This window comes from Acinonyx jubatus, chromosome D4, assembly GCF_027475565.1.
Source record: "Acinonyx jubatus isolate Ajub_Pintada_27869175 chromosome D4, VMU_Ajub_asm_v1.0, whole genome shotgun sequence".
NCBI lineage: Eukaryota > Metazoa > Chordata > Mammalia > Carnivora > Felidae > Acinonyx > Acinonyx jubatus.
The window spans coordinates 24,142,511-24,156,586 of NC_069391.1; the positions used below are offsets into that span (position 1 = coordinate 24,142,511).

At 43.4% G+C, this 14,076-nt stretch overlaps 1 protein-coding gene across 14 annotated transcripts in view; it reads left to right on the forward strand.

The window, feature by feature from the left end:
* Window positions 1-14,076, forward strand: part of EPB41L4B (erythrocyte membrane protein band 4.1 like 4B) — a 127,898-nt gene that overhangs the window by 83,719 nt on the left and 30,103 nt on the right. For all 14 annotated transcript variants that reach the window (XM_027034788.2, XM_053204827.1, XM_053204826.1 and 11 more), the window contains exons 16-17: window positions 11,537-11,751; window positions 13,808-13,926. In XM_027034788.2, the coding sequence (XP_026890589.1) occupies window positions 11,537-11,751; window positions 13,808-13,926 (334 nt within the window). The remainder of the gene's footprint in view (window positions 1-11,536; window positions 11,752-13,807; window positions 13,927-14,076) is intronic.

Below are 14,076 nucleotides of genomic sequence, written 5' to 3' on the forward strand. Positions count from 1 at the left end.
AACAACTATATTTGTGTCAGTATTTTTTTTTTTTTAAGGCAGGAAAGAGATTGAATAAACTCTTAGTCATGAGCCTCTGTGCAAAAATGAACTCATGGAATATTTATTCTCTGGGCTCAGATCCTGAAATTGATCCGGAATTGCTAAAATCCTAGGATCTCCCCACAAAGTTCTAAAGCTCTTCCCCACCGCATCGTGCCTCAATCAATCAGAGAGAGGTTATAAACTTATTAAGAGTAACATTAGGTTAAAACGATTTTCTGGCAGAAAACCGTCGAGGCCTGCTGACCCTCTTCCAGCCATTCACTGAAACCATCTGATGAGCAGTTTCATCAAAGGATAATTCCAGACTCAAAGGGGGGCACCTATCCTACCCTGTCTCACACAGGACAGAGACCCAGCTGCCCCCGAGCCCAAAAAGGCTCTCCTGACTGCTTCGGGTACAGAAGATTTTACAGTTTTACAGAGGCCGTTTAATGTTAGGAACAACTGGGAACTCGTGACCAAAGTGAAGCTTTTATGAATAGACACATGATAAATTACCAAAGGAAAATTAAAATTTAATGCACGACAACATTTATTCGACAAATATTGACTGTGTTTCTATCCTATGCCAAGTACTAAAATAGGCACCGGGAATTGATGTTGAAGAAGACACACAGCCTTTGGCTACAGCCAGTTAATAAACTAATCAAAACAGCTTCCATGCTTTATGGATTCAACCATTACCTGTGCTAACACTAGAATTAGCTCCAGGCTGATCGCTTGGAAGGTGTCTTGAAAGAAATACAAATTTGAAAAAAATTTCCATCTGCCAGTTAGTAGTCTATAGAAAGGAATCTAAACCATGCCAAAAAAAATATTATTTTGACCTTTTCAGACAAGGGGATAATGAGGTCATTTCATCTTTTCTTTCTCGTCACTTTTTTAAAAATGTTTATTTATTTTCGAGAGAGAGAGAGAGAGCACAAGCAGGGGAGGGGAAGAGAGAAGGAGACACAGAATCTGAACCAGGCTCCAGGCTCTGAGCTGTCAGCACAGAGCCCTGTGTGAGACTTGAACTCACAAACTGCAAGATCATGACCTGAGGTGAAGTCAGATTCTTTTTTTTTTTTTAATTTAACATTTTTATTTATTTTGAGAGACAGAGCAGGAACAGGAGAGGAACAGAGAGAAAGAGAGGGAGACACAGCATCTGAAGCAGGCTCCAGGCTCAGAGCTGTTAGCACAGCGCCCGATGCAGGGCTCAAACCTATGAACCGTAAGATTGTGACCTGAGCCGAAGTCGGATGCTCAACTGACCGAGCCACCCAGGTGCCCCCTGAAGTCAGATTCTTAACCAACTTGAGCCACCCAGGTGCCCCTCTAGTCACTTTAAAAAAAAAAAATGAAACCACTAAGTTACTGTAAGAAATCAACCCTAATTAACAGACCTAACCCTCAAAACGTGTCACGTTCCTAAGATTATTGATAGAAAATTTCTCCTCAAACCCATTTTTAAAAAGCTACAGTTTTTCAAACATATTCTCTGCTTACAAATAGTATGCTTGCACTGAATTTAATAAGAACTTGTAGCAGTATGTTAGTCTAATGACCTATTCTGCTCAGCCTCTACTAAATTAAAATTGAAATGAGTGACAGGTATCCTGGAAACCATGATGAGCAAATGCACCTTCTCTCATCTCTCAGTCGGACATGGCACAAATCAAATTATTTCACTGAGCTGTAGTTCCTGGCATATAAATACTTACTAGATGTTTGTCCAAAACTGCAGTATCTGGGGCCCAGATAAGTGAATGAGTTACCTGAGGTCACATAGCTAAGCAGTAGCAAAACCAAAGCTAAGTGCCCACCAGAGTTGTGTTTTTTTCTAAGTTTACTTATTTTGAGAGAGATGGAGACAGTGTGAGTGGGGGCGGGACAGAGAGAGAGGGAGACAGAGAATCCCAAGTAGGCCCCACACTGTCAGCACGGAGCCTGATCTGGGGCTTGAACTCACGAAACTGTGAGATCATGACCTGAGCTGAAACCAAGAGTCAGACGCTAAACTGACTGAGCCACCCAGGCGCCCCGCACCCCCCTCCCCCCCCCCCCCCCCAGTATTCTTTTAATGTCATTGTAATGCTCCTTTCATCCCAGGCAAGGAAGTCTCTTAGCCCTTCAGAGAGCCCTGGGCTCTGGAGTCAGGTTGCCTGGGTTCAAATCCCAGCTTTGCCATGTACTGACTGTGTGACTTGGAGAAAGTGAATTAGTCTCTCTGTTCCCATTTCCTTACCTGTAAAATAAGGAAATAATAATTGTCCCTTCTTCAAATGGTGGTTAGAGGATCAAATAAGGTGATAGATGGCACAGTGCTGGGCAACCAAAAATGTTAGCTTTTTAGTTTTTTCCTCTGTGAGTATTTAGAGAGCATGATTCGTGCACTCGTGTTCAGCCAGGAAGTATGATTCTGGCTGACACCATCTGCTGTAAAAACATGGTAGCTGAGATTCTGCTAAGAGCCCCAAGTGGAGAGCCACAGTTCAGCCTAATGGACAGGACATGGGCGGGCAGAAGCTTCTCCTTGTCATTGTCACACATAGAAAGTGACATATTTGTATAGCACACTGGGGTAAGCAGACCAGGCTGCTTGAGCAGCAGCCCATCCAAGGTCCAGCAGTTGGGCAGCTCTATTGAGATATTTGTCAGTATCTCCCTGATGCTTTAGCTCTGACTAGGAATGTGAAATTGTCCCCACTTTGGCTAAAAGGGACACAGGAGCCGGGTTGCCCCCACCAGGCTCCTCTAGAAGGTGTTTAGAGAGGCTGTGTGCTGTGTGGGCTACCTAGAAGCTGTTCCTGCCTCCAGGAATCCTGCTGTGGAGTTAAGACAGGTTCCATGAACAGATAAAAGGGTTATTCGGTCCAGGCAGCACACAATAAGTGCAGTGAGCAATCTAGACACGATGCCAGAGGACTTTGGATAGAGGATACTCATTGTGTTTTCCTAGGAGAGACTTCAAGCTGGCACAATATCTATGGGGGATTTCTTGGCCATCGAGACATTGGCATTTCATTAAAAGCAGAACATCTGTTGATTTCTTGGCTTTCCTGCCTGATTACTTTGTTGCTTGGAAGGTAGAAGAAACACTGGCAGTGTTACTGTTATTAATTGTGGACAGCAAGGAAGACTAACTAGGTTGGAAATGTATGAGTGGCAAGATCCTTGGGAAAAAATGACTCTTACGTCTTGAAATTGTTCATGTGAAATGAGTAGAACTCAGGGTTTAATCCTTCACATCAAAGAGAAGATAGGCCAAAAAGGGAATATTTTTCATATGGACTATGTATCATAGATCATCTGAAAGAGAAAGGCTTTTAGGGGCCAAAATTTTAAATAGTATTTGAAGGGGCACCTGGGTGGCTCAGTGGGTTGAGGGTTTGACTTAGGCTCAGGTCATGATCTCACGGTCAGTGGGTTCAAGTCCCGCATCAGGCTCTGTGCTGACAGCTCGGAGCCTGGAGCCTGCTTTGGATTCTGTCTCTCCCTCTCTCTCTGTCCCACCCCCACTCATGCTCTGTCTCTGTCTTTCAAAAATGAATAAATGTTAAAAAAATTAAATAAAAAAAACAGTATTTAAAGAGAAGGAAGGTACAACATATAAAAACCAAAGAGGTATAGACCTTTTTTTTATATATATGTTTGTTTATTTTGAGAGAGAGAGGGAGAGAGAGAATCCCAAGCAGGCTCCACACTGACAGTACACTGATGCAAGGCTCGATCCCATGAACTGTGAGATTGTGACCCTAGCAAAAGTCTGATGCTTAACCAACTGAGCCACCCAGGAGCCCCTTAAAGGACTTTTAAAGTTTTACAGATACATGGTTTAGTTGTAGCAAAAAGATGAACGACTTAATGACAGCTAGTCTTGTTGTCTTAAGATTTTATTTTGAAGTAATCTATGATAGCCATTCTTGAGGATGTTGTATGGGATTCATAGGACAGAATTTTTCTTTTCAACAAGGAAACCAGTCAATATGCTAACTCTCAAGGGTGAAAAGAACAAGGTGAAGGAAATTGAAGTACAAGATGAGAGAGTAGTCAGGAAATACTTTGCCGTTTTGCAATTAGTTCAGGCCTTCAGGCTGAGAAAAATGGCCATGAAGAATAAGGAGAAAATTAATATGTCATTGCTGAGTCAGCATCGCTGTGCTTTGAAAAACTATGGAGTCTTGGGGAAATGCCAGAATAGACAGGGAAATGTCATAGAGTTTCCTGAAAAATGAATTATGAAAACCAGACTGACAGGCTTGCTTGATGGTGATATAGAAAAAGAATGAATTCTTCTTGAAGCACTTAGGGAAGGGAGTCATGTTCACTTAGGAATATAGCATGGATTCACTCCGCATAAGCGATGCTAATCTTTCAAGATTCTTAGTAAGCTAAGAAAAAGGACTATCTTGAACCTGGTTAAGTAGAATGTATCAGAAACCAAACTTTAATGTTGAAACACTAGATAATTTACACACTTCAGAAATAAGGGTGACTGCTGATATTCAGTATGATGCTGTAGGCCTTACCAATGCAATAAGCCAAGAAAACAAAATAGGCAATAAATGCCAGAAAGGAAGAAACAAAATTATCTTCTTAAAATACAAATGAATTACATTTAATAAGAGAGTTTAGCAAAGTAGCCAGAGGCAGAAATATCCCAAATATCCTAAAGTCAGTAATTGTGTGTATCTAGTAGAATAAAATTAGAGGAAATGTAATAATAAATGAAATCTCATTTTCAATTGTGACAAAACTGGAATATACCTAGGGATTCAATTAATAATATATGTTGCTTTCCTTCAGGGAAGAGTTCAAAAATTCTGACTGAAGGACATTTTAAAAGATCTGAATAAATGGTGAAAAATATCATATTTCTTATGAATACCTTCTCTCAAATTAATCTGTAATATTTAATGCTCCGAATCAGAATTCCAATGGGATTGTTTTGGTAGTAGCTTGAGTTGTGAAGTAATCTGGAAGAGTAAGTGCATAGTAATAGTCAAGAAAAAAGAAAAGAAGAAAAATGATGGGGGAAAGGGAGCAGGATTTATCGCATCAGATCTTTAAAAACATATGTTAAAACAAAAGTCATTAAGACAATCTGGTGCTAGTTTAGCAATAGATAAATAGATTGGTAAGAATAGGAAAAATCCAAAAACAGACACAAATATGTGTATTTTCACCATAAGCATCTCTGCCACGAGCATTTTTGCTGCAAACATTTTCTCTGCATAACTACTTGGCTGTAAGGCAGTTTTGCCTTGAAAGATAAAATCATGAAAAATAAAAGAGGGCCACATCCATTAAAAAAAGGTACAATGAGACATGAAAATGAGTAACAAAACTGGAAAGACTTTATTGCAAAATACAAAATATTTGAATACATCAAAAATGTATAGTGTAGATTCATGACAATACTGCAAAAACAAGTGATTTCATTTTGTAGGTTGGACCTCAGCGCTTGTCTTTAAAGTCTTCTGTTTATAGTATTATATATATATATGTATTTTTTTGGCTTGTTGATCTGTCTCATTTGGCATTACACTTTTACCTTTGTCACTAAAATTTCTTCCTTCATTAACCGAGGTAACCATCCAAGTGCTAGGATGCATTTTTACAGCTGGGCTTAGTGTTGTTTTCTAGAAGCCTTCTACAGTGTTGTTTGTTCTTGGCATATGGTCACATATCTGTTGCTAGCTGTTCCAAAGGTCTATGGGAAAAGTGGAAGAAATGCTAAGGCTGTAATGCATTTGTGACTGACCTTTGTTAACATTGTAACTGATGTATTATTTTCTAGAATAGTATAGTGGGCAGTCTGGCTTTGCACTCTCTTATTTCACACTTCCAGTCAGTTTTATCACCATATTTTCTATCAAGTTGATATACATAGTTATCATCCACTAATTTAAGACCACCACATCTATGCATCACCGTGTAGACCATTATGAGGGCTAGCTAAGATTTATATGATATAAAAATGGAAACTTTGCCAATGGAGAAATGAAACCAAACTGTCAGCCAGCTATTTTATATTTTACAGCAGAATTCTCTCACAGCCAATTAGATATGCAGTGAAAATGTTTGGAGTGAGAAAATGCTTGGGGCAGAGATGTCTATGGCAAAGATGTTGACAGGAAAACTACCTAGAACCTGTGGTGGATGTTGTGTATCAGTCATGGGCAATCAGGAAAACTGAAGCCCCTCTAGGCATTTCTTACAGGGAATTGGTTCCACAAGGGATGAAGAATGAGGAAGCTAACTTGGACAGCAAGGCAACCCAGAAATTAGTAACACTAGAACTAGAGCTGGAGGGACACAGGGACAAAGGGAGGTGGCAGTGTTCCAGAGCCCAGGAGCTGGGGCCACAGGGACCCTGCAGCTACTGCTGGAAACATCACCTGAGGCAGGAAGAGATGGGGAAGAAATACCTTGACTTGTCTTCTTTTCCCAGTCTCTTTCACTCGTGCCTACCACTGGCCAAGCCTACCTAAAAGCCAGAGGGCAGGGAGCCTGAGAAGTGTATTTCCTTGGAAACAGAGCAGGTGGGTGAGGGCAGAGCAGAGTGGGGATCTGAGAGCACTCAGGAAAGTGACTGCCACATGCAGAAGGTGGCATTTCAAGTTAGTGGGACAAGGATGAATTATGCCTTTGGTGATGTTGGGACAACTGGTTGTTCGCTTCAGAAAAAAAGTGAGAACTTTTCCTTACAATATGCACATAAACTCTTCCTCCCTATTGGCTCTTCCCTAGGCTACCTCAGGTGGCCCTCCTCACCTAACACTTATCAAAGCACCTGTCATACTGCCTTGGACTTGTTACTCAGCAGCGAGCTCCTTGAGGGCAAGGACAACCCCCCATGTCTACCACAGTGCTAGGCACAAGACTTAGCACTCAAATAGTTATCGAATGCGTGGATACTTAATTTTTATCTAACCAGTATTCATTGAACGCCTGCTGTGTGCTTAGCACAGTGGAGGATATGAAGACATGTGACATGACAGTCTCTGTTCCTCCAGACCTTACTGTGTCGTTGGGAAGGCAAGATGTATACATAAGGTTGTCTCAGGCAGTGAGGTTCTAAGGAGGTCTTAGGATTTTCCCGATGAGTGCATTTGCTGCCTTAAATAGAAGCCAAGACAGATGGGAAGATGTAGCAGATGGGCAGCAAGCAGAGAGGCAGTAGTCCTGGATTGTGTCCCAGGCTCAGCTACTTACCCACGGTGTGACCCGGTCACCTCGTTCCCCCAGTGAACCCCGATGCCCCATATGCAAAATGAAGACGTTGGACCAGGACAGTGGTTCTCGGTCCTGGCTGCACATTCGGATTTAGAGATAGATGATGACGTAATTGGTCTGGGGTAGGGGCTAGACCCTGATATTTTTCAAAATCTTCCCTGGCAATTTTTAAAAATCAATTTTATAAAGATCTAAATTAATAATCATACAATTCACCAGTTTAAATTATACCGCTCAGTGGTTTTTAGCATTTTCGCTAAGTTGTACAACCATCACTACGATCTAATTTTAGAACATTTTCACCTCCCCTAAAGAGACCCTGTATCATTAGCAGTTACTCCCTGTTCCCCCCCACACACAATCCTCCCCAGTCCTAGGTAACCACTAATCTACTTTCTGTCTCTATGGCTTTGCCTATTCTGAACACTTCGTGTAAATGGAATAACACGACACCTGGCCTTTTGTGTCTGGCTTCTTTCACTCAGCATAATGTTTTCAGGGTTCTGTTATGTCATAGCATGGATCAATATTTCATTCCATTTTATGGCCAAATAATATTTCATTGTGTGACTATACTACATTTTATTTATCCATTCGTCAGTTGATGGACATTTGGGTTGTTTCTGCCTTTTGGCCGTCATGTTTAATGCTGCTACGAATATCCATGGACAGGTTTTTGCATGGATATGTGTTCATTCCTCTTGGGTATATACCTGGGAGTGGGATTGCTGGGTCATATGGTCACTGTGTGTTTAACTTCTTTGAGAACTGCCAGGTGTTTCCCGAAAGCAGCTGGACCATTTTGTATTCCCACCAGTGGCGTATGGGGGTTCCCCTGGTGATTTTAATATTCACATCTAGGGTTTAAAACCACCAAACGGAGGGTCTCCATTTCTATAATTCTGTGGTTTCTTATCTAGGATTAGATGCCCAGGGCTGCCTCCAGGAGCCCATGTCACCCAGAACTTGGCTGAGCTGTAGAGTGTGAGGTGCGGTTGGCTTCTGAGAGCACCTGATCATTCTGGCCTCTTTGAGAGAAAGCCTTGTGGGTTCTGTTTTCCAGCTCAAGACCTTCCCCAATTTCTGCCCTGCCCTCCTCACAGTTCTGGCATGGATTCTGGAGGATTATTGTGAATAATACCATTATTATACTAATTATAATATTTAGTATGTAATGGTATAGTAATACTAATATACTAATTATTATAATGCTTTAATTATAACTAAATATAACTATAGTATTTTAATTGTAACATTTCAAATAATTACCCCATTATCCAGTATGCGACACGTTTTGATTGAGCATGCTGGGATCCCAGGGCCAAGGAGGGAAGAGGCTCTTGTGGGATCAGGCAGGGCTGTAAGAGCATCCCACCCTCCTGGGCCTGCAGAGCTATGGGCACCCCTAATAGAGTCAAGAAAGTCCTGTATGACACCGCCCCCACCCCCCGCAATAGAGCATTGGCTTCTCTGGAGTTGGAAGTAGAATGGGAATGGGGGCTTCCTCTGAAAGAAAGGAAGAGAAGAAATTAGATCTGATTCGACTTCTCACTCACCTTTACTAACAGGGCACGTTGCTCACCTCCCCTAAGCCCCAGTGTAACACAAGGCATCAGCAGCTTCCTTGCGGGATAACTCCAAAAGTTAAACGCTGAAGTACCTAGGACAGTGCTGGACACACAGGCAGCCCTGTTCTTCCACACCAGATTTCTTCTCAACTCTCAGCTCGTGGAAACGGAGACTGAAGCCTATATACCCCTCCTCCATCACCCTCTCAAAACCAGGACTTGAGACCTTCTTTCCAGAACGCCAGAAGCCTCATGAGCTTCACTCTCTGTTGACAATGAGCACAGAGCTGGTCTCATTTCCTGAACTTTAACCAGTGGGACCCACAGTTCTGGGGCTGCTGAGTCCTGCTGGACCCTCTGGGTGGGCCTGACCTTCTCTGAGGTCCCTGTGAACAGGGCAGAGGCAAAACTCTAGTGGACGCCATTTACATCGTAGTCAATGTGTAGGGCACCCCCTAGAGTTCTGCAGGGAACAATCCATGAGACCATGAGCAGCGGTTTCCTTAACAGACACACAAGTCTATAAAACTCCGTGAATTAGCATCTCCAGGATGGTGGTCCCTCATGTGTATGAGCTGAGAGAGCTCCCAGGTCATTCTGGTCCTGCTTAGAAACCTTTGCTCTTCTGGAGACCCTTGCCCTGACAAGATTCAGGCAGCTTCTCTGACCCTCATCTATTTCTCTTCCCATTTGTCTTGCTCAGTCTTCTCCGTAAGTAGCTGTGAAAGGAAAATCACACATGCATATTTTATTTGACATGTTATTAAATGCAATTTATCATTCCCTGCATATATATTTATTTTCCTGTTTAACTTTTCACTCTGGGTTTCCTTGAAATAAAAAATCACACACTTTTACCTTGGAAAGACAAGTACATGATACCAATGCTCTATTCTAAGTCCATGGCAGACATCACTAATCAATCACAGCACTCTTTCCTCCTGAGCTGGGCACAACCTCAGACTCCTTCTTGATCTTGCATTCCAAGCAGAGGGTGAGAATCACTTAGAGCTGGCACAGGAGATGGTGTCTATTTGCCATTCCTCAGAAGGTCTTACTCAAAGCTTTCCAACTCCACCTCCAGCCCTGAATGTACAGCAGATCTCTGCTATAGGACATCTTTCCCCTTGGGTGTTCATTCTCCTATTCAGGGTAATCCAAGATGAGCCCTAAATTGGGAAGCCCTCCATCCTCCTAGGCTAAAGGGAGTTTTTTGTGTTCTGAGCTCCCAGTCTCTGTGCCTCCTTAGGACAGACATTATTTTCAACATACGTGAGAGACAGGAAAATAATGCCAACAGGCTTTGGAGTCCACACAGCTGTTGTCAAATCCCAGACCCACAGCTTCATTAATCCTCCTTCCTTTCTTCCTTCCTTTCTTCCCTCCCTTCCTCCCTTCTCTCCTTTCATCAAAAAAGTATGGAACACCTACTGTGTACCAGGCAAAGGTCTCTACATCTATGAAATGGATATTTTATGTAAAATAGCTAGCACAGCACCTAGGACACAGCAAGTACGACATAGATAGCTGGAAGAAAGGATGATTTTCAGACCTGGAAATGCAGCCAGAATCAGCTGACCCACCTCATGTCACAGAGGAGAAAACAAGCCCAGGGCAACTGTCCAGGGTTCCTGCACAAGGTTAGGGCAGAACTAAGACTAGAACCTAGGCATTTCTACTTTTTGTTGCCCCCATTACTGGCTGTGCAGAGAAGCTGGATACCTTTGGTTATGTTTCACGTTGGAGAAATGAGGCTGGGCTGTGACCCCCAGAAGCCAGTCACACCTTATTCATGTCCTTACACACGCATGCACCATGTAAGACTGTCCTGAGCAAAGTCTCCAGGAGGCAGCCAGTGTGGACAAGAACAGCACCCTGGCTCCAGCTCTGTAGGCAGTGGGCTGAAGGAGAGAGTAGATGCAGGGAGAACAGTTAGAAATCTGTTTCAAGGGGCACCTGGGTGGCTCAGTCGGTTGAGTGCCCGACTTCGGCTCAGGTCATGATCTCACAGCTTGTGAGTTAGAGCCCCGCGTCGGGCTCTGGGCTGACGGCTCGGAGCCTGGAGCCTGCTTCGGATTCTGTGTCTCCCTCTCTCTCTGCCCCTAACCCACTTGCATTCTGTCTCCGTCTCTCTCAAAAATAAATAAACATTAAAAATTAAAAAAAAAAAGAAAAGAAATCTGTTCCGGGAGTCTCAATGGGAGATGACATAGGCTTCCCTATCAATAGGGCAATTTTGGTAAAAAAGGAGAGAGCAGTTAGAATGAAAGATGTCATGGCATTGCCCCAGCAGGTGTTTCTGCATGGTGGGGTGATCAAGAGGAAGAGGAAGTGACTCCAAGACTTCTGTTTGTGTCATGATCTTGTCAGGGGATGGCTACAAAATTATGTGTTGCTATTGCTTTTTATTTCCTCCTTCTATTTAAGGAATGTCTTTTTTTTTTTTTAAACAGAAGCTATATAACTTCAAATTAAGAATTTGTTAAGGTTTAAGATCTCTGATATACACAAATTTCCACTTTCTGCTTTTTCTTTGAACGCACTGTTGCCATCGTGTCCTGTTTTACAGTAACCATGTGGGTCTGTTTGCTGAACCTATTTCTCTTGGCTTTTAATGGCCAGAGAACATCTTTTAAAGTACACACGGGAACATCAAGCCACTTTACTCTTCTAAATCCTGACTCTGACACCTTCCACAGCTACCCGCTCCCTTCCCCAGGGCTCAGCAGCGCGGACCGGCTGCCTTTTGGCATCGAGGAGAACGGGGGCACGCCTTTCACTACCAAAGCTTCAGGAAGGCACCACCACCACCACCACCAGCACCAGCACCACCCAAACTATGGCCTCTCGCTGACTCTGGAGAACAAGGAGGGGCCTCTGAGATCCCCAAACTCCAGCAGTAAATCCCTTACAAGTAAGTGAGTAGGAGTGCAGAGGGCAGGGTGAGGGGAGGGATGCTGCAGGGCACGGGCGGCTTTCCTGGATCCTCAAGACAGGCCCTTTCAGCGCAGCATGAAAAGACAGTAACATCAGTTCTGGGTCGCCGGGTCTGGGCAAGAGCAGGCAAGAGCCTTGTGCATTTAAGCAGGAGCAGCTGAAGGATTACGGGTTACCAGTAAACTCTGATTTAATCCAATGTGGCGATGCTCTCTCCACCTCCTTCCTTAGCTGTTTCTATTTCCACAGGCTCAAGTAATAGAAAGAGGACAGAAGCCAGGTGGCTAGAATCTGTACTTTCCTAATTACAGGAAAACCCCTTCTGTCCCATTTCTGACTTCACCTTCCAAGAGCAAAGTGATGTCAGGGAGGCCCAGTGTTTCGGGTCCCAGTGAGAGAAGTTGGGAGATGGAGAGTAAGCAGTTCACAGCATTTTTAGCAATAGGCTAGGGTCATTTTGTATCTGTTACAACTAATAACAGTGGGCTTGGATTTCATACATCTGTTATTTTGGTTTTCTAGAAAATCCCTTTTATTATCCTTTACCAAAGAACTGTTCTGCAACAGACTGAGGGGGGAAGAGCTGGTTCTTTATCACACACGATGGGCAAAAGCACTGAGGTAGAGACAAGAGGCTTCAATTCTGGTTTTCACTATTGAACCAAGTTGCCTCTTGGACCCTCAGTTTTCTCATCTATGAAATGGGATAGAGGATGTCTAGTTTATGACCAAGGAATCTTCCAGCTCTGACATTTCATGAGTCTGTGAGCTGGTGAAACGGATGAGCTAAGGGGCCTTCACCTGTAGACCACAGGGGATAATTCTAGGTTGGCTGAGCCGGAAATGGAAGTTCATCATTCACTTGGGGTTGAGGAATCAGAACTTGATCCCCTCATCACTATCCACATTGCCTTTCTAGGCCATGCCTCATCTTTTTGTAGCCAGATGACCATAACAGCCCCCCTAAGGGGTACCTCCTCCAATGCAACCTCCATCTTGTAGCTGCCGACCTGAGAGCTCTCATCACAGACAGCTCTGACCAAAGACCTTTCAATGGCGTGTCACTGTCCTGAGACAAAGGCCATGTGGCCATACACAGACCTTCCCAGCCCAGCCCCTGCCAAGGACCCCAGCCTTCCCCGACTCCTCACTACACCCCAGCCACACAAAACTCCTCTCCTCTCACCAAATACTGTGCTGTGCTCCCAGCTCTGTCCTTTTGCACCTGCTACTCCCTGTGCCTGGAATGCTTTTCTCCACCTTAGTGACCTCCTACACATTTCTTCCGGAACAAGCTCAAATGTTGTCAGTGGAACCTTCTTTAACACGCCTTTCTGATTCCTAGCTTTGGAGTGCCTTCCCTTCTGCCGCTGTAGCAATTAGATAACTTTATCACTCTTATGTGGATTATCTGCACATGTCTCTGTCTTCCTCACTAAACTAGAAATGTGCCTCATTTATCTTTTTATTCCAGCTGCCCAGATCCCAATTGCAAATAATACTTGGTACAAGTTTTCGTATGTAATGAATGTTTAATAATTAATGTATATTTCACTGTATTAATGGATAAATAGTAGCCAGTGGAAGGAGCAGTGGCAAACTAGTCCAAAATAGTACAGAAATCAAAATCCATGAATTTGGTTTTAGAAACGTAACATGGTTTTCAAGGAACATTCATATGCCTGTGAGCCTCAACGCTCATCTTTCTAATTTGCATAGTGTTTTTCCATTAATAAAGCATTTGTACACAAATGACCTCACTTAATATTCACAGCAACTCTGCAGGGTAATTTTATTTTCATTTTAAAATGGCTCAGGGGCTCACAGTGGTAAAGTGACTTGCCCAAGGCCACCCAGCTCATATTGACAGAGTTAGGCTTTGAACCTTTGATTTTAGGTGTTCTCAGAGCTGGGGGAGAAGGCAGATAGAAAGGGTACTGGGGATCAGGCTCTGGTGAGCATGTTTTATCACACATATCTCTATCACATATATATTTCAACCTCTCTTTATTCATTCCCCTGGCCACTTGTAGAACTGAGTCCAGGAGGACCTGCCCTGTTCAGCGAAGCTGCTGCCCATCTAAAGAAGCTAGAATTGGAAACTGTAAAGGCGGCGGGACCCTGGCCTGCTCTGCACATCAACATAAATAAGGTGAAAAGGACCAGGGGTGGGTGATGACCATGGAACTGGGGCTCACGTCAAACATCTGATTATTACCCTGGCCCAGCTCCTAGTTTATGTGCCTTTGTCTTGGAGGGATTTCTATCTAATATTTCCTGACATTTCTGTTCAGTCTCTTTG